Raw genomic sequence first — 26,994 nt, 5'->3', positions numbered from 1 at the left:
CCTCTCTGACTCTTGCTCCATATCACAACATTTGAAGGGACATGGCTGCCACCATTCGGAATTTTGAAGAATTATGGTAAAAAATACAAGAGTATTGTAGAGTGAGAGAAATGTAAATAGCCTAAGAATACTCGAAGCATTGTACATTAAAACAAAGAAGCCTCAAATAAATAATATTAATTATGAGTGCAGCCGGAACGCTTTGAAATGTTTGGGATAAATCTTCGAATATGTATATATATGTTTGTATATATAAATGTGTTTAATATATGAATAAAAAAAAAAAAAGTCCGCCCACCTAACTTGTAACAAGCTACCACGTGACTAGGAAAAAATGTATATATACGTAAATTAAAAACAATTTCTACATTTATTTCTACAATATGTCTGAGGATGATAGAAGTACTTCTGTTGAAAGCGCTCGCGATTATGGATCCAACATATACAATTTTGAGAAGAACACAAAAAGGACTATTCGGAGATTGGAGAAGATAAAAAGGAAAATTTTAAAACAGAATAAATCTGTGCTATTCAATAATATTTGTCTAAAATATATATATTTCCTATTAAATAAAATGATGAGTGTGATAAATAATTCAACTTCCTATTAATGAAAAAGATAAAAGTAAAACGATTGATTAAAAAAGAAAATAATGCAATTATTTATGAAAACAAGTTTTTAAAATATGCAAATGAAACATTCCATTTTGTATGCATGTGAAATTCATTGCTTGCGATACTTGTAAACATCGTTTGCGATACTCGTAAACATCGTTTGCGATACTCGTAAACATCGTTTGCGATACTCGTAAACATCGTTTGCGATACTCGTAAACATCGTTTGCGATACTCGTAAACATCGTTTACGATACTCGTAAACATCGTTTGCGATACTCGTAAACATCGTTTACGATACTTGTAAACATCGTTTGCGATACTTGGTAAACATCGTTTGCGATACTTGTAAACATTGCGATACTTGTAAATTAAATAAAAACAAAAATAAAAAAGGGACTTGTACAGTTTAATCAAGACATTAAAAAATGAAAATATCAAAAAAAAAAAAAAAAAAAAAAAAAAAAAAGTATAAATTTTATGCATCCGTTATGGAATGAAGTTCTCCGAAAAAAAATTTCACTTAATTTCATCAAGTAGTTTTTGTTTTACAGCAAAAAAACAATTTGTTATGATACCGAGCAAAAGGTTTGATTTTTAGAAGAAAAGCTAGTGTTAAAAGATGGAGAGGGAGTGCCGGCACTTTAAATAGTAATACACACGAACAAAAAAAACGCTTTGGATAATCACAGGATTACTAAAATAGCCATATTTTTCAAACCAAAGCACTTCAAGTCTTCAAATTACTACTGTTTCGTTCGGAAATGAATATACTTTCAAATGAATTAATAAATATGAATGTACATTATATATTTTAAGAGTTTTAAGCAAATAAAGTGATAAAAATGTGAACGTCATAAAATGGCATTTTCGGTAAGGTTTTGTAATGACCCCCCCTGTTTTCTAAAGGTCCGTACCGTGATTGTATGAAGAATTTTGTCATGAAATTTGGAAACCAATCAGAAGAGGTGTTAATCTTAATACTGTCAAGTGTCTGAAATATTTTTGACCATTTCTTTTTTTGTCGTGTTAAAAATAAGACTTTAATATGACGAGTATCGAACATTTTGAAAATAAATTTCATCGGACACCCACTAGTAAGTAAATCATTCTTTTTATTATCTTTATCAATTAAAAGAATTATTTTATGTTGAGTAGGACTGCGGTAATTGATAATAATTTAAAAGGATCTACCCGAAAAAAAAAATGTTTCTATTTCTCGAGTTTGGTCAAATTAAGTTAGTATTAGTAGCAGCAGCTGTAGTATTAGTCATAGCACAGTATAAACACGTGTTCTTTGATTTTTATTCACGAATGAATTACGAAAAACATGAAAATATGAATATAAATTTTCTGATATGTTTAATTAGAGAATGTTATCAGAATAACATTAGTTTAGAACTATTCGGTTTTCAGAATGTATAACAACAATCCCAACCAATTTGGCATTATGAATCCGTTGCAATTTCTCACATTTCTGGTCAAATTTAAAAACATGGTTAAAAAACAAAGTAAACTTTTGTAGATATATAGCTTGCATGCACTTTTATTGATTGCATTAGTTTTGAACAGTGAATTAAAACAATGTTTTACTGCGAACAGCCACAAATGTTTTTTTCAATATCAAAAGATGCATGAAAATCTTGTTTGTATTACTATACACATAGATTCGAAAAAGTTGTCAAAAAACAAATATATAACAAATAAATGTTATCAAAGGCAAGATAAGTTACTTTTCTACCCAACTGGATATGATTTTAGTGTTTATATTTTATGTAACATGTTTATTCAGCTCGAAAAACAGTGTTTACTGATGTATTCGAAAATTTAAAATGGCGGCCAACTCTCTCTTTGAAGCGGTAAGTTTGGTAAAATGAGTTATAAATAAAAAGTAGACAAAATATTGTTAGAAACTCGCTCAATATATGTTACCGTGACATAGGCAGATATATATTCGGCAGGTTTTTAACAGTATTTTGTCTATTTTTTTTTCTATTTATTTTTTTTTAAAACTCATTTTCCAAACTTACCATCTGAAAGAGATAGTCGGACGCCATTTTTAACTTTCCAATACATCGGTAAGCACTGTATGTTTTTCAAGCTGAATAAACATGTTGCATTAAATAAAAACACTAAAAACATATCCAGTTAGGTAGAAAATTAACTTGTCTTGCCTTTGATAACGTTTATTTATGTATTTGCTTTTTGATAACTTTTTCGTATCTATGTGTACAGTAATACAAATCCCATTATTTTTTTTTCTGCTTATTAAGCGAAAGGTATTTTTACCACCTGCTCCAGCGTAGCATAAACGGCCTATGGAATAAACACCAACCTCAAAAATAGAAATCAACAAATTTATGGAATTTTCTTCGAAATTTCATAACGCAGTTTCTTATTAAATTAAAACTAAATATAACATTTGCTGACTTATTTACCTGTCAAATACACACACACACATATATATATAACTTTCTAAAACACTCTTTAACCCTTACAATAACACTAAGTTCGAGTGGCAAGCCCCCTCAACAAAATCCCTCTGTAAGCCACATACAAGCATCTAAAACAAACAAAAAATAGATTCTTCCTTAAAGAGAAATGCACGTAAAAATAAATTGGTTAACTTTCCTAAAATGCTAGAATGGCATAGAAATCGTGAATTATTTTACATTAAATTTTTGTGAAACTAACCCCCCCCCCCAATATTGTTTTTGTTTCTGTCAAGTCTTCAGTATGTTCACATATAATTTTCCTTAGCCCTACAATTAATTCAAAGTCCGAATGGCAACCCTCCCCATATTCTCATTGCATAGAAACCCTCTTAAAACCACACATAATTGTCTTAAAAAAATAAATAAATAAACAAAAAGCGTACAGGATTTATCTCTTATAAAAAAAAAACAGTTAACTGCCCTAAAATGCTAGAATGACCTGTAATGGGGAATTATTTTAAATTAAATTCTAAAATAATTTGTTTATCTTTCATTAAAGTTTTTCATGGCATTTCATACATAATTGCCTAAAAAGGTAGAATCATATTTTGGAGGGGTGGTCAGAAGGGGTTGGGTGGGGTTAAACAGAAGGTGTTAATCTACAATAATACCAAAGAAATATTGCAATATATTCATTTTTAAATGGTCCTATGTTTAGATTTAAGTTTTTTGTACATAAAGCACATTATAATTCAACTATGAGTTCTCCAACTTCTTTTCTGTTTATGGATACATGGCATTTTTAAGGAATTGCAGCATATTTATGCACATTTACTGCAGATTATTTGGAAACCATAAACTTTGGGAGATTTTCAGTTGCATATTCTGATTCCTTGTACAAAAATACACTTATATGGTAAATTTCATTGCTTAGTCTTGTGTTTTAACAAAGATATGACATTTTTACTGAAAAAGTAGTGTAAAAAATGTGACAAAACGCATATGGTCTGAAAGAGGGGAAAATATCCAAACGTTTGAGGCACAAAAATAGACATAACTTCCTTAATTTTAAGCAGATTTTAAAAATTTAAAAAGATTCTTTCTTAGCTCATCAAGCTCTTTCTATGTATACCAATATTGAAATATTTTAAGCTATTTCAATTTTTTCATGTGTATTGCTAATTTAAACTGAGTTATCTCCCCATGACGTTTTTAAAATCCAAATAAAATTTTTTTTTAAATTCAAGGTGTCTGCCTTCAACATGCAGTCATAAAAACATGTTTTTTCACTGTAAAAAAAAACAAAAAAAAACTACTCAATCAAATTAAGTGAAATGTTTTTTTTCGGAGATCTTCAGTCCAAAACGGATACGTACAATATAACCTTTTTTTGATATTTTTATTTTTTAATGTCTTGATTAAACTGTACAAGTACCAAAAAAAATATTCAACCAGTCAAAAGATTGGTAGAGGAAAGTGAAGGGATAAAAAAAAAAAGAGGCAGTTACCAATATTCGGTCATCTTCAAATCGAGCTGCTGTATCTAAAAGATCCACGTCAGTGACATTTCGAGGCACAACAAAATATTTAGGCAAACTGAAACAAAACGAAAAAAAATGAAATAAGACACGAGTAATTTACATTATCAACAGATATTATAAACATTGGCTAAGGACATTGCGAAGGCTACTACAAGGAAGGTGGGCTCCCCTCATTGTGCTAAAAACTGCTCACACCTGAGAGTATCCTGTGCCTCTACAGGGCGACCTTCACCCATGTATGGAGTATTCTTGCCACATCTGAGCTGGTATATCTATCACTCGTTTCACTCTCTTTGATAGGGTCGAAAAAACGAGTCGCCAATCTAATACATCCCACTTTGTCGACTAAGCTCCAACCCAACCCATTGCCACAACGTTGCATCTCTGTGACTGTTTTACAAGTATTTTAATGGAATGTGCACTGATGAACTAATTGCATTTGTGTTCCCTCAACATACATAGCCCTGACAAACCTGCTTAGCAACAAAATCATACCCCTTCACTGTTGAGGTCCCTAAATGCCAGAAAGCTTTCTTCTCTAATAGTTTCTCCCCTCGAACAACTAGACTTTGGAATTCCCGTCCAGCTACCTGCTTCCCTGACTGTACTGATATGCAGAAGTTTAAATGTAACGTAAATCAACATCTTGTTAATCTTTCTTAGGCATCGTCCCAATTAGTAGCCCCTTACGGCCAAGTGGTAATATGCCTTGTAAGAGGTGAATGCGAGTAAAAAAAAAAAAAAAAAAAAAAAAAAAACTAACGATGCAACAACTCAAATATTTTTCCCAATCCCGGCACAATTACTGATTCTCTTCTAAATTTCAGTTTTCAATACAATTACTGATTCCGATTCTAAATTTCAGATTTCAATACAATTACTGATTCCGATTCTAAATTTCAGATTTCAATACAATTACTGATTCCGATTCTAAAATCACCTCATTGTCTTAAAAAGTAGAATTTAATAGCGAGCATTTAATTTGACAAACTTCTTAATGTTTTTCATTAATTACATTATTAATCAGAAGAGACTTTTCCTGGGCATACGTCAGTAGGAGTTCCACAAAACAAAAACTGGAAGTCAAATTGCACAGTTCTGTCCCGAAGCAGTCATTTGTCGATGGTCGCTACTGTAACCGCAATTACCTATAAGGAATAGTGATTTTTGTTCTCAATCTTGGACAATAATTCACGATGTGATGTTGTACAAAACAATGTTGAGATGCTATCAAACGTACGAGTCTAAAAAATCTTGATACGTACGTTTGTTAGAAATTTTCCCATAGAAAACTTTACAAAAACAAACAGAAAGTAATTCTGATCTTATCAGACTTATTTCTTATTCTTTCACATATTTTGAGATTTTTTACAATTCATATTTTTAAGGGAGTATTAAGAGTTGTCTTTCTTGAGTGTAGAGCCATTCTTGTAAATAGAAAATTTAATTGTCTCAAGCAAAAACAAAAAAAAAAAAGAATGTGAGCATAAATCGAGTCAGAGAAACTTTTCCAGAATAGGCAGAGTGTAATGGTCTTATCGTGTCATGATGGAAATTTATGAAGAATTCAAAGAAATTCAGTGTATTTTGTAAAACGATTCTGGCATCTGTTCGTTCTTACCAACTTTTGTTGCACTTTTTAAAAATTTTTAGTTGAAAATTATACATTTATATCACTAATTATAATCAATAATATATATTTATAATAAATAATATATTATAATTAATTAATAATATATATTTATATCATTAATTGTAATTAATATATATTTATAATAAATACTATATCATTAATTGTAATTAATAATATATATTTATAATAAATACTATATATTTCTTTTTACAGAGGCATTACCACTTAACAAGGCTAAGAGGCCACTCGAGGATAAGGGTTAAAGAGTGTACAGTAGAAATTGGACAATATAGTAATCGTTAGTAATGGAAATTCGGTAAATTTGTTAACTTATATGGAACGGCTCATCAAAAACTTGTTTACGTTAGACTTGAAGACAACAAAGTCAGCTGGAAAGCAGGAAAACCGAAGACAAGGCGTGCAGATTTAAGAAAGAAGCTTTGTTCATGGAATCTACGTTTAGGTTTAGGCACAGATAAAGAGTGAGGGAAATTAGTGATAGTGTTTTCTGCTAGACGGATGTTTCTTGTGAAAGTCTGGGGAGGGGGGGGCATAGATTAGAGCTCAGCCGAGCAATTGCCATGAAAATAACGATAAAGCAGAGACAAACTCGCAACATCTCTTCTGTGAGAAAGAGGTTGCAGGGAAGAGAAAAGGACATCCCCTATGAGGCTATGAAGTCTATTTTGAATTCTATCAAGGCAAGATAAATCCTTTCTAGCAGCTCCTGCCCAGATGTAGCAACAGTACTTCATCCTTGGACGTACCTGGCTCTTATATAGATAGAGAATTGCATCAGTAGTGAGATATCTACTGGATCGATAGAAGGATCCCACCATCTTTCCAGCAGTCTTGGTAACGGATTTAATGTATGTGTTCCATTTAAGATCAGGAGTAAAGGTCAAACCCAAAAGCTTGTTAAAACATGAGGCCTCCCCAAGACGAGAGCCATTCATTTCAATTGATGCCAGATGGGGATCAGAGTGTTGATGATGTAAAGATAAAAGCTTGGTTTTAGATGCATTAAAAGTAACAAGTCACCTCTTTCCCCATTGTACCACGCGCTCAAGATCAGAGCAGAGAGAATCAGAAAGAACTTGGTCGTTTACGGTCTTAGATATGCTACCATAGACAGTAGTGTCATCAGCATAAATGTCTACGAATGATGTAAGGATGTGATTTGGAAGATCATTGATGTAGATCAGGAAGAGAGTTGGGCCCAGGATTGAACCCTGAGGGACTCCAGCATTAATACTGTGAGCTTCTGATTTCTGCCCCTGAACTACTACTCTTATGAACTTATCAGAAAGAAATGATTTAATAATTGAGAAGACATTTCCAGCTATACCATAGCTGGAGATCTTGTGAAGTAAACCTTTATGCCATACTCTATCAAAGGCCTTTAATATGTCAAGAGCAATTGCCCTAGAAAGGTAGCCTCCATTGAGAGATTCGCTAATCCTATGAGATATAACTGTAAGCACATCTGCTGTAGATCTAGCAGAACGGAAACCATTGTGTGTCACTAAGAAGGTTATTTTTGCTGAGATGGTTGATTATTTCTCTATTTAACACAGATTCCAGCAACTTACTCATGACGCACCGGAGACTTATTGGCCTGTACTTAGAGGGAGATGAGCGATCACCTGAATTCTTAAATACGGGGCATACTGATAGATTTTCCAGGGTGACGGGAAGCAATTCTCCTTAAGACAACATTTAAACAGTTTTGTAAGGACGGGTGCTAGTTCTGGTTGAAGTCTTTCGAGTACTATAATTGGAATACCGTCAGGACCGGTTGCTTTACTGGAATCAAGGTTTTGATTAGCATGGCAACATCACATACAGATATTTGTATGTCACATAGCATGTTTTCTGATACAGGAGGAAATATTGGATGTTGTAATTAAATTGTAATTTATAATATATATTTATAATTAATATATTATAATTAATAATATATATTTATATGATTAATTGCTTAAGAAAATATAAATTTCATTCAAGTGCAAAAAAATGTACATAACACAAAATAGAGACAACATAATTTTATATTTAAATTTTTATATTCTACTTCATAAAGTTTATAAAAGTGCACTTTGAAAATTGATAAATTTCAAATTAAATCATGTACTTCAATTTTTAAAGTTTATAAAAAACATTTTGTTTAACACTTTTCATGCATTACAAGAAATGTTTTTGTATATATTTTAATATAATAAATTTGGGAAAGTTCTTCAAATCTTTAAGATATTGTTAAATTTTGGTTAAGAAAGTCAAAATGCTTTTTAAGATGCAAATAATTTTATAAAAAAAAAGAATCATTAAATATTTTTTATTTACATAAAAAAAGTAAAAATAAAAAAATATCTAACGATTCTTAATAAAAAATATTTTCAGGATTTCAAAGGCATTTTGTCTTTTTTTTTTGTTTCAAATTTTAATATATTGATATACATTTCTTACTTTTTCTAATATTTCCAGAATAAAATTCATCTTAAGAGAAAATTAAAAAAAACGTTTTTTTTTTTTTTCTTTAAATTTAAGAAATTATATATTTAAGAATATAATAAACTCCGGTACAACAAGTTGTGAGTGATCTAATAAATTCATAAAAACAAAATACTCAAACACTTGTCATTTTGTTTGTAACATTTTTTTGTAGCAAACCTCAATGCTCGATTCTCTCACCTCGTAGACATGGTGAAATTGTCATTGACAGCAGTTACTCTCCATGCATCATCGCAGTGTAAACGACGGAGTTCGACTTCCCAATCATTTCGATGAGAGAACATCGGAATAGCAACATCTGAATGTGAATCTACAACAAAATGAATTATTTACTTTTAATAATGATTATAATAATGATTATAATAATAATGATTATAATAATGATTATAATAATAATAATAATAATGATTATGATAATGATTATAATAATAATAATGATTATAATAATGATTATAATAATAATAATGATTATAATAATAATAATAATAATAATAATAATAATAAGTACATGTGTTAGACCTTCAGCCTAAAATAGTTTAAAAAAAGAGTTATCTCCCTTGCACTAAAAAAAAAAAAAGCAAGAATCAGCTGCCCTTGGAAAGGAGATTAGCTATGACAGTGACACGTAAACAAACGTGTCTTGCAGAACAGTAACCGCATCATCTCATACAAAGAAACTTTATCCTGTAAATGTGTTTAATAAATGTGCAGTAGAACCCTGGGATACGGTGGCCTTCAGATACGTTTTTTTCAGATTACGATGTGAAATACAATGTTTTTCGGCCCCTGGTTAAGATATTTGCCCCGCCTGACTGGGTTATTCAATATTATTTGATTACATACATGTGTATTATACACTGTACTGTATTTTGCTACTAATTTTTCTCGGGGTTCTACTGTATTAAGTTTCATAATTTGTCTATTACTAAAACAAGAGTAATGGTTAGGTTTCTTCCTTGTGTAAAATTGAATTGACTGATGACACTGAAAAGAGTTAATTGGCAGGATTAATCAGGAAGACATTGTTAAAGACTTAATAACAATAGTAATCCCCCTCCCTGGCTAGCACAAATGTGTCAGTGAGCAGTTGATGACCTGGATGACAACAAATAAGGACGACCAGGCGAACCGAGAATGTAATTGTGATTGGACTGAATGAGGAAATAAAAAAAACTATGTGTAGAAATAAATTAAAATCATCATCAGTTCATCAACATACAGAAATCAATGTAAGATAAAAACAGAGTATGTGAGGTTTCCCGTCTATGAGTAAAAGATTTACTTTAACTATGACTAATGTTTGCACAAATTTTCAAAAAATTCAAAGTGTGAGTATTGAGAAAAGTGCAAACAAATCAACAGAACAAAACGATTTGGGGGGGCAATTTTATCCTATAATGCCAGCAGAGCATTGTCGCTATTGACGGAGAGAAGAGTCTATTAATCATGCAAACTCAGTGTGATGATGTATAAAGTAACCAACCTGGCCAGTAAATGTTGAAGACATGCGTTGCATGGAGAGAGAAAATATGACAGATCTTTAATGCTAGTCTAAAAACAGGCTTAGTTCTGATGAGCTCAGAAGATCAAATTAGGATAGTATAGGAAGATGTGTAGAAAACAGGAGACTTCGATAGTATGTTCATATTAAAAGAATGGATAAAAATTCTTGGGCCAGTAGGTGTAGAACCGTAGAGGTAGAAGGTTCAGTTCACTTGTTAGCTTGAATTCAAAATCTATATTTGTTTCTGGAGGATGCAGCATCTGTTTTCAAAAATTGGGGAGGGGGATTTTTATTTAATTTCCCCACAATATTTTTATTGTGTTTGTCAATTATTGTCTGATCAGATTTTCAATGGCTCAGTGTTTTGCCAAATTTCAGCATTTTGTGTAAACTGCTCAAAAATTCTGACGACAGTAGCACAGCCATTATTGTACATCGAATGCATTAGGGTTAGAATTAAACATACCTGGGTTTTCAATGTCAGAAGCGTATTCAAAAGCAAAGAGAAGACTTCCTCGAACCGGGAAAGCATGAATGGCGATGTGCATGAGGAGCTGAAAAAAAAAACGATTTTTTTTAAATAAATTAAAAAAAAAAAAAAAAAAAAAAAAAATTCATAAACTACAAAATTTTAGTTCTTCCTGAAATAAAAGACATGACAATGGTTTTATTATTATTTTTTAAATCAAGCATCCATTAGCATTTATTTAACTCCAGTAGTTTCTTCCCCAGAACCACTAGACTTTGGAATTCCATTCTGGCTCCCTGCTTCCCCAACTGTACTGACATGCAGAAGTTAAAGTGTAACATGAACCAACATCTTACTGCCCAACTCCCTACATAGTACCCCAGTAGCTTATGTCCCTGATAGTAGCCCCCTACACCAAAGTGGCAATGTGCCTTGTTTGGGGTGAAAATGTAATAAAAAAATTTTTTAAAAAAAGATTTATCTACCTAATTATTAAGTTAGTAGTCAGGTTGGTTGGTTGTTTTACAACATATCAACCCTTTTCGGGTTATTTAATGTCGAATCCAAAGATTCGGAAGAAAATTTTTTTTAATAGAATATATTTGTTGTTTTCACGTCAGCTCCTATTTAACCCATAGTTGGGACCCTAACAGGTACTACCACTCCTGGTCAGAGTGGACTTGGGAGCAATGGTAATTAAAGGGTGGCTCTACACTCCCTAAAGCCCACAAGCTGGACCCTCACCATTGGATATAGTTTAAGGTCATATCCAGGACCCCCATTGAGGGACTTTTACCCTCTGCAGGGGGGCAGTCTGTGTATTCTAATGCCCCACCGACAGGGCCTTAGTAGCCAGGAGATTGAGTGGAGAAGGTGGCTTTGCCGGTCATAAAACACATTTAAATATACTTTATATAAAGTTAAAACATCCAGTCAGTTTCTTACTATTTCAGCTATCGACAAATATAAAACTGATGAAACTTTAAACCACTTCAAGCAATGAATGAATTTGCACATGCACAAAAGTAATAGAAATAAGTTGGCAAGTTAAAATGAACATTTTGCATTTAAACTTGCTGACTTCTGTATGCGTTATTCATCCAAACAAAGATTTTACTCGTTATAAACTATCTTTGGTGTATGATTACTATTTGCTGTTAATTTTTGTGTTATGTGACCAGTTGCTTGAGAATTTATCGGTTAAATATTTACATACAGACACATACATAGATTTATTGTTTGCTGTATAATGTATTGAATATATGCTTTTTTACATTGAGCATACTGGTAAATGAAATAATAAACTGCCACTAGCGTTAAATGCTCATTGTATAAACAAATGGAGCTCCTGGTATTCGAGAATGTTGTTTTTTTGTTTGTTTTTTTTTACACAGGCATCACCACATTATCAAAGCTAAGAGGCCACTCGAGGATAAGGGTTGAAGAGTGTACAGTAGAAATTGGACAATATAGTAATCAATTCGGTAAATTTGTTAACTTATATGGAACGGCTCATCAAGAACTTGTTTACGTTAGACTTGAAGACAACCATATTATAGACAGCTGGAAAGCAGGAAAATGGAAGACAATTCCACAGGCGTGCAGTTCTAAGAAAGAAGCTTTGTTCATGGAATCTACGTTTAGGTTTAGGCACAGATAAAGAGTGGGGGGGGATTATTGATAGTGTTTTCAGCTAGACGAGTGTTTCTTGCCTAGGGGTTATAAGCTAGAGTTTCAATTCTAGCTTGAACAGCTGCTTGTCTAGCTGTAATGAAGTGTTGTGATACAGCAAAACAGTTACTTTGTAGATAACATATATATAAATGTGTGTGCGTGCATATATATATATATATATATATATAATCCTCAAAACAGTGTTTTATAGTAAACAACTGATGATCCCTTGAAAAATAAATTATTGGTATTATAGTAAATTCGAGAGCGAGTTGATGCAGTGATTGCAGGTGATTAAATGACTTACTGACTAGATGGTTTTCTAACGAATGATAAAAAATATTTTTTTTTGTATAGTTTTAAAGGTTAAAAACTTCAAAGACTATATATATAATATACATACACACAAATGCACAAAGTTTATCAGAACCAGAAATAATCACACCTAAGAGAAGGCATACAGAAGTGACCAGGAAACATTGAGTTGCAGAAAATAGGAACTCATAATTTCTGGAAAATGTATAATAGTATCTTGAATAATAGAAAAGCAACAATTCCCTCCTAATTATAACAGCCATGAGGTCACTTGCACAGCAACAAAAAAAACTGATCTGCCTGCCCAATAATGTCTCCGACTCCATTTTAAACCTCTTAAATCACTCCTTCCTAAATTTTCCTTTGCAGACAGAAGCCTAATTATTTAGATCTGAAAATCACCCCATCTTATGACTGTGGTATCATAATAAACCTAGACACTTCCAAGGCATGTGGGTCTGATCTCATCCATGCCATACTAATTAAGAAATGCTCTGCTGAGCTAGTCCCTGTTCTCTCTACCAAAACATCTAGCTGAATCATGCTTTCCTGATAGCTAGAAAATTGCCTCTGTTGTACCAGTATTCAAGAATTCTGGTGAAAGAACTAACCCACTCAATTATCACCCCCATCAGTCTCCTTCCCTTTTTTTTGCTAAAATCTTTTAATCAATCAAGCACTTGTCTATTAGATTGTAAATGCTAAGCTTTTTTTTCTGACCAACAGTACGGATTTAAGCAAGCCCATTCTACTGCAAATATTTTAATGGTCATCTCTGAATGCATATACTAATTACGAATCTGATAAAATTATCTGAGATGAATATATTTGCAAATGATACTACACTCTATAATAGACATGAACATAAAACGAATCTACACATATCCAAAGCAATGGCAAAAAAAAAAGAAAAAAAAAAAGAAAACCTTCAGTCAGTAGTGGAAGCAGGCTATAAGCGGAAGGCAACCTTTAATGTTACTAAAAATAAGCTCCTTTCATTTAACAACTGGATTTTTTTTTTTTTTTTTTTTACACAGTGATCACGACTTATCAAGGCCCGGAAGCCACTCAGGGATAAGGGTTATTGCAAGTACATTACGTTAGTGAGGAGATTTGCTGATATGTTTACTTAAGGGGGCGGTTCATTAGGAATTTGTTAACATTGGACTTGAAGACAACCAAGTTGTAGTCCGGAGGGAAGCAGGAAGACGGAACAGAGTTCCACAGGCGTGCAGTTCTAAGAAAGAAGCTTTGTTCATGGAATCTGCGTTTTGATTTAGGCACAAATATAGAGTGGGGGAAATTTTTCACAGTGGATTCAGCTAGACGGGTGTTTTTCATGAAAGATTGGCGAGGGGGGACCAGAGATTGGAGTTCAGACGAGCATCTGCCATGGAAATAACGATAAAACAAGGACAGGCTCGCAACGTCTCTTCTGTGGGAGAGAGGTTGCAGGGTAGAGAAAAGGGCATCCCCCACTAAGCCACAAAGTCTTAGTGGGGGATGCCCTTTTCTCTACCCTGCAACCTCTCTGGAATGGAGTATTTGCCACTATCACTCTTAGAGTCCAAAATAGAGTTTCAAATCTAATATCTATCAACCCAGCTCCAACCCCCATCCTATTACAGCAATGTGGCATCCCTTTGATTGTTTGAGAAGTACTTCAATGGAATGTGATCTGATGAACTCACAGTACTTGTGCCCCTTGATGTACGTACTCCTGACTAACCTGACAAGCGGTAAAATCTCACCCCTATACTGTTGAGGACTCTAGATGACGGAAAGCCCACTCTAAGTAATAGTTTCTTTCCTTGGACTGCTGACGTTTGGCATTCCCTTTCTGTTCCCTGCTTCTCTGACTTTAACAACATGCAGAAGTTTGAATGTAATGTGAACAGTCATCTCACTATTCAACTCCCCACAGTTCTACGTTAGACATGATCCCAAATAGTAGCCCGTTATATTCAAAGTGGCAAAATCCTGTGTTGGAGGTAAAAATGAGTAAAAATATATCCATAAAAGTGAAATTCTGTGTGTACATTTCCCTACAAAATAAATTTGTCAACTTCCAAATCTACAGACTCCAAATCTGACTTAAAGGGTATTGAGATTTGGGAAAATCTTTTTAATCTGTTTTAAGCCAGAAATTTGGCTGTCAAGGGGTCAAAGTTCAGTGATTTGACCATTGAAAACTCTACCAAACTCCTTCACCAAATTTGGGTCTAAACCCTTGAAATTTTAGATGTAGGTTCCTTGGACATGGATCAGACATTTTAACTGAATTTGAGCCCAAAACAATAAATATTAAGGGGTTAAAATTGGGGTCAAAGTTAAAAAATTTTGACCTCTCAGCTAATTTTTGGTCTAAACATTTGAAATTTTACATAAAGTGTATTCAGACATAGGGCAAGCTTTTTAATCGGTTTTTGGATGAAAATTTCGCTGCAAATGGGTCAAAGGTCAAAAACTATTCAGCCAATTTTGGATCCAAACAGTTGAAATTTTACATAAAGGATATTTAGACATGCAGCAAGCTTTTTAATCAGTTTTTAGGCGAAAATTTAGCTGCTAATAGGTTAAAGTTGAAGGAGTTAACCTTTGCAGACTCTACCAAACTCCTCCGCCAAGTTTGTGTCTAAAAACTTGAAATTTTAGATGTAGGTTACCTGGACACAAGTCAAATGTTTATATATATATATATATATATATATATATATATATATATATACACACACACACGCACACATATGCACATAAGTTATGAACAATACATAGGGCCCGAGAAAAGCCGGGCTGAACTGCTAGTATCATTATAAAGTTAGGTATATTTCCAAATTTCAGTTTCTTTGGAGCATTTTAAAATGTTTTTAGGGGACATAATAAAGGCATAATCTAAAATGTGTAAATTAAAAAAATGATTTACACTGAATTTGAACTTTTATATTTTGATTTTAATATTTCTAAAGGGGGGCTAAAAGTGTTGCAAAACTTTAGTTCATGTTATATATTTTTTACCCAACACGTTTTTAGTTAACACACAAGTTTTTACCCAACACGTTTTTAGTTAACACACAAGTTTTTACCCAACACGTTTTTAGTTAACACACAAGTTTTTACCCAACACGTTTTTAGTTAACACACAAGTTTTTACCCAACACGTTTTTAGTTAACACACAAGTTTTTACCCAACACGTTTTTAGTTAACACACAAGTTTTTACCCAACACGTTTTTAGTTAACACACAAGTTTTTACCCAACATGTTTTTAGTTAACACACAAGTTTTTACCCAACACATTTTTAGTTAACACACAAGTTTTTACCCAACACATTTTTAGTTAACACACAAGTTTTTACCCAACACGTTTTTAGTTAACACCCAATTTTTAACCCAACACGTTTTTAGTTAACACACAAGTTTTTACCCAACACATTTTTAGTTAACACACAAGTTTTTACCCAACATATTTTTAGTTAACACACAAGTTTTTACCCAACACAGAGAAAAAATAAATACTGAATAATGATAGAACAATCAAACATTTATTAATAGAAATAATTTATTGTACTATGAGATCGGAAACATATTTATTGGATTTGTTTTATGCAAAATGACTTACCTTAACAATTTGATCTTTATTGCTAACCAACTTAAATCCAAACGAATGGATTTTGAAATCCTGTAACAAAATAAAGAATTATAAACTTTTGAGGATAAATGAGAATTCTATTAATTAGAAATAATTGCAACCAAATTTTTAAATGAAATAAAAATTTTAAATAACGGATATTCTTTGGATGATTCCAGTCAATTTGTTCTTTTTTAAAACAGAAATATAGAAATATATATATTTATATTTGATAAAACTGGTAATTAGTAAAAACTTGAAGAGAGTGCTCAATACTATTGTAGAGCAAATATGTGTTTTATTTTTTTATTACCGTTTTATCTGTTTGGTTACATATGTTTCGGATGTTGGACCATGTTTACGATCTAACAGCCTCGTCAGGCCTCGCAGAAGACTTCTGTGAGGCCTGACGAGGCTGTTAGACCGTAAACATGGTCCGACATCTGAAACATATGTAGCCAAACAGATAAAACGGTAATAAAAAATAAAACACATTTTATATATATATATATATATATATATATAAATATATTTTCTTATAATATATATTAATCCTTATTTAAGAAAATTACAGAGCAATATAGAGAATAAATGACAAAAAGTTATATTCCAAAATTCATGATGTTGACCATCTTATAATTTATTCCTTTAATTCAGTTGACTTATACAGTTCTTGACAGTATCTGTTTCGTAGCGCAAAATCAATCACTTAATTATTATATCAATCAGTGAATCTATTATGACCTTAACTCATCAAAAAAATAGTAACAATCAATACATCAAAAGGAATTAAAGTGCGATTTGACATGTAAAAAATCCGAAAATTGGAAGAGAAGCTGCAAATACCTTTTTATTTTTCCATTACGCCATATTGAATTTTTATCAAAGTCATTAAAACCCCAACTAATTAATTTATGAATCTTCTAACAAAATGTTTTATTTAATAATTAGTAAATTTATTAATTCTAATTTGCGGGTACATACTTATGAAAATAATATCAACAAATTATAAACTATTATACATGTTTGTATATAGTTACGTTGTATTAAGTTTAAAAATAATCTGAAAACGCCTTTATGTTGTAATTATAAATAATTAAATTTACTTAATAAAGTGAGGCAGAGTTACCTCCCTTGGAACAAATCTAACACAATATTAACTTTAATTATATTTATTTATTTAACTAACGCATACACATCTATATTCAACTAATAAATAATTTTAATATAGTTTTAATGTCTTTCACTTAATTTTCTTTTAAAAAAAAAAGTAAAACGATTTATATTATAAATTAATTCACTAATTTTTACAATATAAAATGTTAGCATTAAAAATTATTTCAAACTATAGTCATAAGTTATACTTCATATCTGCTAACGTTGAATTGTAAATTAATTAGTTACTTACATTTATTTAAATTTTTATTTATATATTTATTTATATTATTATCAGTATCAGCCCCATCATTGTTATTTATATTGAAAGTAATATTTTTAATTTTTACATTTCACAAACGTTACTCAAATCTACATACGACAATCCAGTATTAATAAATGTTTTTTGAACTTGTTCCTTATTCAAGTATAATTTTTGTTTATCATTGTATATATCCTAATTCTCTAATAAATATGTTTCAGAGTTTCTTACTCTGATGACATGTTATTTTAATTATAATTAAATAAATGTATATTTAAGTTAAAACTAATTCTAATTAATAAGATTTATAAATATTGTTTAGACCTAAAAATTATAGACCATATCCAACTCAGGTTTTCCTTATACTTTAAAACCACTCTCCTATGTATTTTAATTAAATTTTATTTTTTATTTATTATAATTTAACTAATAATTCCAAAATGTATTTATAGACGTTAATTTAATGAGTATATATAATAAAAAATATATAGTTTATCGTTTATATATATTCTTACTTTAAGACAGAAATATATATCTATATATGTATGTGCATGCATATGAAAGGGGTGTGTTTGAAGGCTAAGTAATAAAATAAATATTGATGACAAGATTGAAGGAATTATACATCTTTATTTTCGAACATAACATGTTGCCCAAGATGGTAGATCCATGAATTTCTACCAAAATTTTGATAATCTCTTTGTCAGGAGAGAAGATGAAGCATAAACAATCCTCTGATGTGGCTACATTTTCTTTGCATTGGCGCCAGAAGTTGGAGGTTGGATTCAAGCATCAATCCCGCAGTCGAATCGGCTTGCATATTTGCTAGCTCATTTTTTGAAACATGGATTTTGAATCCGATGAGTCTTAGGTACTGTTTAAAGTTATTATAATTTTCTTTTATTGTTGTTGCAGCTTGTTTCATTTAAATTGTGTTTATTTAAACAATACAGCAGAGCTAAACTGCAATTTCCTTACATAACCACATGGACAATACTTTTAGCACACACACACAAACACACGCACGCACCCATCCCCAGATAATTTTTTAAAAGATTCCAAACGATATCTTGCTCTACTCTTCTTGGATTTATTGATCACCACACCGTTATAACTTATGTAGCTGCCGGGCAATGTCAATTAGAAAATAATTATTCACAATCCAGTTTATCTATCTGTTTACATATATATATCCATTTATTTGTCTAACTGAAGAATAACAATCGTGGAAAACAGTAAAGTTAATAAACTTTGCAATGAAAAGTCAGGCTGTCATGATTTGACATCGATCAAACTCTATGATCGACCTAAACTTGCATTGGAAATTAGGTAGCTGGGTCTGAATCTGACGTGTCAAAAGTTCCCGTTTGGGGAAATTTAATTTTAGTGGAGTTGATTCCTAGACACAAAACAGACAAGATGTGAGAATTAAGGTCTCCACAAGAAGGGGGCGACCACGACATATTCCAAGATCACCGATCCATTCCAGTCTGCTAAGATAATACCTGTGGAGTTGAATAAAATAAATATAACAACAATCATCGTTTTGTGTTTGTTTTGCAGAATAAACTCCCAAGATGATCGATAAAGAGTCCTCCACAGCCAAGCAGAGCCAGGTACGTCATGTCATGTATTTATGTTATATGTGATTCGCATATCCACACACTAAGAGACATTTAGCTAGACAGTCACGGCTCGAGAAATACGGCCTGATAAGAAGCTTGATAAATAAGGCCCATAAAAAAGACAGTAAAATAAGTAAACTAAAGAAGTTAGAAAACACACCCAGCTGGAGAAGTAGATAAGAACAGACCAATTCATCACATTTCATAATATAACAATAAGAACTTTTGAAACTCGTTGGATATTTGCAACCAAATTTATTGGATATTGTTGAGTGTTCTTTTCCATTTCTCTTTGTTTCCAAAAATGAGCTAACCAGCAAAAATAGATATTTATCCATACATACATTTTGCTAACAATTTTCCTCTATCTGGAAAAAGGAATCTTTCACCTTTACTTCGTATTCCTTGTTTTGAATAAAAATATTGTAAATTCAATTCTACAATATCTTTACTTTTTCTACTTTATATATATATATATATATATATATATATATATATATATATATAATGTTTTATTAACTATTTGCCCTTTCATATATATAAACAAATATCATGATTTGGTGACCTATGCAAAATGTATAACACAAAAATATTTCATAAAGATTTTTGTTTCTTGTCCAGAATTTACCCTAAAAACAAAAATAAAGAAAAAAAACTGTATGATTTATGTACCCATGATGAAACGAAAATATATTCCAAAAATTACTAAAAGTCATCAAGTAGTTTTATTTTTTCATAAGACAATCAAATTTTATGAGTAGCCAAAGATCGGCTATCTTGTCCGCCATTTTGAAAACCAAAAGGAAAAATAAACAAAACTTGTTGTGCCTTTGAATCACCAGTAATTGCTTAAAAATGATTTTCTTTATAAAAAGAAAACTTTTTGCCTAATTTACACAATTTTTCAAATATTTTTGTTTCGTCGTACAAATTATTATTTTTTTTTTTTTTTCTAATATAGGGTGAATTCAGGAGAAGAATCAGTGTTTTTTTTTTTTTTTAAATTTATTTACTTACACGACAATGAATAATTAAATATTTACACGGCTGCATTATCGTATTACCAGGAAGCATTTTTTTCTTGCGGCTTTGAGAAAACACTGGAATTGAGAAAAATGAAAAAGACATTTTATTTAAAAAACAAAAAATTTATAAAACATTTTTTTAAGACATGGCTAGAAATAATGTTCTATGACTTTCATAATTGCTAATAGAATATAAATCTTTTTAATCTCTCCCTATTTCGGGATGATATTCGTGGAATGAGACATTGTTTTCTTATATTATTTACATTTATTTTTGCTCACAGCTTCAGCTTGGTGGTTGTTGAGTACAGCTGTCAGACATATACACGCGTTTCCCAAAATGAATGCACATTTTGAGATAAAAAGAATGTCAGCGCTGGAACAAAACCCAACAGCGAAGGGACATAACTCATTTTGATCTTTAATCAAGAGTTCTGCCCCTTGTATGCCCATCGTATTGCATTGTGGGACAGATTGTAGAATACGAATTTTGGGGGGTATTTCACATATCTTTAATTGACAGATATATTAAAGGAAACACGTCCCTATTAAATTGCACTGCCACAAGGGCAAAATTAGATAAAAGGTTGGATTTGACTGCGAGAAAAATCCAGCTCCTTAAAAAGGGACACTTTGGATTGGGTATAAAAATTAAAATTGTCTCAATCTAGGATTTCTTTTTCACATATCAAGAACAGAAAAGAAGTGTAGTATCAGAACAGATACTATACTTTGCTCCTAGTCGAAAGAATACAGGTCGGAAACGTGAATAATGTTATTTGATTTATAAATTCTTTTCCGTCTTGAGATCAGTTGATTTTAAATTCAACATTCAAATTAATGTGTATTTTGTAGCAACAAAACGAAAAAGTGGTAAATTATATATATATAACAAATGTTACAAAGTCAAGATATGTTACTCTTCTACTTACCTGGATAATAAGGTTTTAGTATTTTATTTTAAACAGTTTATTTATTTTGAAACAACTAAAGTCAAGTCCAAAGTTAAAACAAGAAAAACTGGCTTACATTAGTCGGTCATCCGTGGAATCTCGATAATCGCTCTAAAGTCAAAAATTTAACAAAATACTGGCAGAAACTCACCCAATAAATGTCATCAATCATGTGAAAATGTAATGTTCTACAAGTATTTTGTATAATTTTCGATTTTTGAGCGATTATCAAGAGTCCTCACATGATCATTTTATGTCAGACATTTTTTTCTTTTTTTTTTTCGCTTGTTCTAACACTCGACACTGTGTTTTATAGTAAATAAACATTTTAAAATAAGTTAAAACGCAAACTTGTCCAGGTAGGTAGAAGGGGAACTTATTTTGCCTTGGGTAATGTTTGATATACATTTGTTTTTGATAATTTTTTTCGTTTTGTTGTCTATATTTTAAAGTGGGCAAGTTATTCACTTCGAAGCACAACAAATGTGAACGCAAAATTAAATAAACATTCCTAATCCACATTAGCACAATTCTTATCTGGTCAAAGAGAGTAAGAGTTTTTAACGTCAAATAGCCGTTAATATATTTAAAAAAACATGATGTAATTTATATTCTTTTTAGAATAAATATAGTCATTACAATTCAAATGTGGATGTGTAGCTTAAATGAAATAAGTGTATTTTTGTTAAGTTATTTATTGACTGATTATATGTATTAATTATTATAGGTGGCATTTTCTACAGTACGAGATAGTTAACCTGTGTGTAAAATTAAATTATGTTCTTTTAATAGGAGCTTAAAAGCTCCATGTTTAATTGTGCTTGAATTTGTGATAAGTGCTAATTCAAGAAGTTTCCATCATGGTTTATTTGAAATAAATTTGACTATTTTTGCTTGAAGTCAAACGTATGATTATGTTGCAATGAATGAGAGAATAATGCATTCCGAAAATTGCTATTTCTTATACCTCCTTTTATGTTCAAATAGAAGTCATCTTTTTCACAAGTATAACTTCAAATATTTCAATGACTTTTTCCGTTCTGAAATAGAACAAAGTCATACTTTTCACAACAAATATATTTTCAAATATTGTACTGGTATCTTCTTTTCTTCATCCAGAAGAAGTCTTATAATAAAGATGAAACGTTGATGGACGTATAACTTGGTTTGTTTCTTTCTCATCTCTTTCTCTCTCTCTCTCTATATATATATATATGTCTATTCTATGGATTATTATACGTTTATTATATATTTTGTTACACATCTATTATACGTATCATGAAACATATTATACATCTATTATATATCTCATTATACATTATAAATGTTTCAAAGATAACATAAGATTATATGTTTTCTATCTTTCCGAATAAATTTGTTTAAAAATGATTTCTCAACAAAAGATATAAATACAAAAAACATTTTAATGACGATATAAAAAGCACATGTAAATAAAACATTAAAAAAAAACAAAAAAACATTGATTTTGGGAGGTCAAAGTTTAAGAAATTATAAATCTACTTCTTTAAAGTAGGACTGAAATGTTTTCAACTTTTTTTTTTTTTTTTGATGAGAATTGATCATTTGGATCATTTGGACTACTGTTCTCATCTTCGATTTTTATTCTCACATTTCAGCTGATATAATCTCTGACTTTCTTCATGGCTTCTTGGCAAATTTGGGAATTCAAAGGAAATTACTTAAAACTTTTACCCATTCATAGCTGACTGAATGAGAGCAAGCTTCCCCTATGGATTAAATCGTTCCGTTTAAAACTCTGTACAGACTCCCAAGTTTGACAAGATGCACCTGAAGAAGATCGAAAGCTACATCAATTAAAAATGTCATGAGATGAGAACAGTAGTTTGAATAATCCAAACAAAAACTTTATTAAATTATGATTAAAGAGCATTTCATGAAAATTCCGCCCTGCTTTCTACACGGCTCTGTACAATTTACCATTATTAATACTTTTGAGAGAATGACTGTCAGAATCAATATTATTACAAAATTTTTTTCCCTGTATTAATAAAATCATTATCAACAGACCTAATCTTTTTCTGTAAAAATAATCATCATTGTTAGTTTAATATTATTTAAATAAAACAAATGTCATTTCTTTACTAATTAAAAATTGCAGCAATTTAATTCACTTTAAAACAAATATTCTGTCTGCTTATTATAAAAAAAATAATAACTGTCAGCCATTGTTTTTTTTTTTTACTAAAAGAGATTTGACTCTGGAACACCAAACAGAATTTCTTAAACTTTGATGTGAATATTCCATCTTAAAAAAATTTTTTTTTTCAAGTTATGGAGTTCAAGAGTTAGTGTTGATGTGTTAATACTGAATCATAACAGTGAAATGGGCGACATGCAAAAAAAATAAAAAATAAAACAGGTTGATGTGCATTATGCCTGTGCACAAGATGGCTGATTAATATCAAATGAAAATCATTGCAATCGAAAAATTATTAAAGTTAACTGAAATAATTATCATGCAAAAATGGTTTAAATTTGGAGTTAGTTTTTCAGTTTTTCAGTTCTACAGCATAAACCCATTTCGTTTGGAAATATTTAAGTTTGTTATAAATTGATATATATATATATATATATATATATATATATATATATATATATATATATATATATATATATATATATACAGAAAAGCTTGGAGGAGGAATTTACTAATCAAGAAAAAGCAAATTCCAAAACCAAATATAGTTATTTATATTTTAATCCCAACCAAATAAAAAAGCTCAATACATTCACTGATGATAGTAGAGCTTACGATAAAGAATAATGAGAACAGAGCTGTGAAGTAGAATATGATAAGAAATAGAATTCTTTGAAACTCCACGGATTAAGGAGCATCCAGCTTTGGAGTATTCTGCCGAATAATAAAAACTTTTCGTAAATTTCTACTTTACAGTTCTGTTATTATGGGGTGACCAAAAAAAAACAGGCCTCAACTCTAATTAGGCCCCGTTTCTGAGTGTTTTGACCGAATGAAATGAAACTTTGGTCATAACTAGTTTATTATATTACAAACATTACATCAAACACACTAGGGTCTTTGGCCTTTTTTTTTCCGTTGACTGTAAAATGCTCAGAAAAACAATTGAATGTCCTGTTTTTTTGGGGTCACCCTGTATTATAGATATATATATATATATATATATATATATATATATATATATATATATATATATATATATATATATAAAATTGATTGTTCAAGTATATTGTTAATATGAACTAAAAACTAATATTTTAGAGTGCTCAATACGTATGTAGAGCTTATAAATAAATAAAATTATATAAAGATTGTAAGTTATTTTCTAACAGCAAGATTCGTTTGGAGTCCCAACGATATGGAAATGTTGAAACATTGACTAATCCGCATAGACTTCTTACAATGTTTGTATAATTTTATTTATTAATTATTTATAAAATAGGCTAAATAAAAAATTAAAAGGAAACAAAGTTTGAAACAAATTCACAGAATGCTATGTTCTATTTGAAGAGAAAATACATTTTCATTAACATTAAACAAATTACTTTAAAAACAAAAAAATTCAATTAATGTATTGATTACTTTTTTCCAAAATAAAAACAAAAAAAAAAAAAAAACTATTAAATATTTTCAATGTCCTTTTCGTAAAATACACCTCTGTCAAACAAAAAAGTTTACGTTAATGAAAAAAAAAAAAGAAAAAAAAAAAACAAGACACAAATGAAAGTGACATAACAGGAGCCATAAAAAATAAATATGAACATATTACCGCAAAGTCACCTGTACTAACCCAACAATTCAAGACTGACATACGAGACAAAACTTTAAAATATTAGCAGATTTGCGTATAAGAAACAAAAACTAAAGAAATATTTGTGAATTTATTGTCCACATATATTTATCTGCTAAATAAATTTTCATTGGATGATGCAGATGAGAGCACATATCAAATACAGGATAGAACGATAAAAATTGTCGCCTAAAGAAAACAACACTACAGCTTTTTTTTCTTTTATTGAAAAAGATCAATTCGATTAACTTGATTATGTAGTAGAGCTGACATCTATTCAATGTAGCCACATTCAGCCTCAATCACTGCCTTGATACAGGTCCGGAACTGGGAGCATGCCTTTTCCACAAGCGTTGGTGGGAGCTTGGTGAATACACTGCAGATGGCAGCAATCAAGCTGGCTTTGGTGTTATGGGAGATCATGTTGGTGATGTTCCCAACATAGGACCAGACAAAGTAGTCCAGCAGGTTCAGGTCGGGGGAGGAGAGAGCCAGGGGGGAGGAGGGGGCCATTGAGAGAAGGGTACAAACTCGTAGCACTCCTTCTGAACCCAAGCCTGAGTCCCTTTGGACTTGTGGGTTGGCACGGAGTTCTGCTGCCACACTGAGGATCTGCTAGCAGCCACTTGATTGCACCAGGCACCAGGGAATCACGACACTCTTCAGCACATCCAGGTACACTTTGTGTTGACTTTCAAACCGATTTCAAAGATGTGAGGTGGCATGATGTAGCCCTCACTTGAAACCACACAAAAGACCATAACGATGGCCAGAAACTTTGTTTCCATCACCTTTGGCACACCCTCAAATGTTGAACCATCCGGATTTGTATTTTGAGGGTGCTGGCAATGGTCCTGTTGTCATAACTTGGATCAGTAGAGAACATGAGTTGTACAACGGCGCATCTCTTATCTCGCTCATTAAACATTGTGCCACTTTCAGACAATAGAAGGCTCCTATCGCTCTTGGGATTTGTACACAACTAGCCAACTAGTAGATGGTCTGCAACAAAAAAAAAAAAAAAAAAAAAAAAAAACGGTCTTCAGCAAAAGGAAATGGAATTATGTTGACAATTTTATCAGTCCACCCTGTAGATGAGAGGCGTTCAATAACTAATGCCCCTAACCAACTTCTAGTTGTCTGGTCTAGCTGAAATTTTGCATGTGCAATGATTTATATCTCTCTGGGTTATGTGAAAAATTACAGCCCTGGACTAATTGTGGTTTCTGATTTATAGGTGTTTGAAGCAAGTCAGGTTTGAAATGGAACCTGTTTAGTGTATTTGAAAGGATGCACATTAAAAGAGACTTTTGACAAAATGAAAGAAATGTGTAGTAATGATGCCTCATCATATAACCTAGAAAAACATTAGCATCGTGAATTCAAACATGACCGGAAATCTGTGGAAAAAGTTTGCAGATCTGATTATCCTCTTCTTCCATTGATGAGGCATCTGTCAGTCAAGTTGAAGTGACCATTTTGGAAGATCGATGACAAATAACCGAAGAAGTCAAGACTATCATTCATGAACATTTGCATAAATTGTTTGCCTGATGGATTCCCAGGTTGCTGCTAAATTTTCAAGAAGCAAGAACATGTCAAGTGTTTGAAGATGAATTTGGAGATGTACCAAATCAAAGTTTTTCAAAAAGACTGATTACATAGGATGAAACCTAGATCTATCACAATGATCTATTGATCAAAGCCAAGTCAATGCAATGGAAGCACTTGGACACTCCACTTTCAAAGAAAACAAGATTGCAGCTCTCTGCTGGCAAGGTCATGCTTTAAGTCTTCCTGGACCAGAATGGATTAGCAGTGAAAGATTTCTTGGCAAAGGG

General features: G+C 31.3%; 1 protein-coding gene across 4 annotated transcripts in view; it reads right to left on the bottom strand.

Annotated features, from left to right (window-relative positions):
- The window catches only part of LOC145276696 (myotubularin-related protein 10-B-like), a 175,098-nt gene that overhangs the window by 26,490 nt on the left and 121,614 nt on the right, over nt 1–26,994 (bottom strand). For all 4 annotated transcript variants that reach the window (XM_080127884.1, XM_080127886.1, XM_080127885.1 and 1 more), the window contains 5 exons: nt 20,384–20,466; nt 16,316–16,375; nt 10,706–10,793; nt 8,916–9,045; nt 4,559–4,646 (listed from right to left, as the gene is read on the bottom strand). In XM_080127884.1, the coding sequence (XP_079984010.1) occupies nt 4,559–4,646; nt 8,916–9,045; nt 10,706–10,793; nt 16,316–16,375; nt 20,384–20,466 (449 nt within the window). The remainder of the gene's footprint in view (nt 1–4,558; nt 4,647–8,915; nt 9,046–10,705; nt 10,794–16,315; nt 16,376–20,383; nt 20,467–26,994) is intronic.

Source organism: Euprymna scolopes, chromosome 5 (assembly GCF_053919585.1).
Source record: "Euprymna scolopes isolate OS-2025 chromosome 5, ASM5391958v1, whole genome shotgun sequence".
Classification (NCBI taxonomy): Eukaryota; Metazoa; Mollusca; class Cephalopoda; order Sepiida; family Sepiolidae; genus Euprymna; species Euprymna scolopes.
This window is presented reverse-complemented; position numbering and strand designations above follow the sequence as displayed.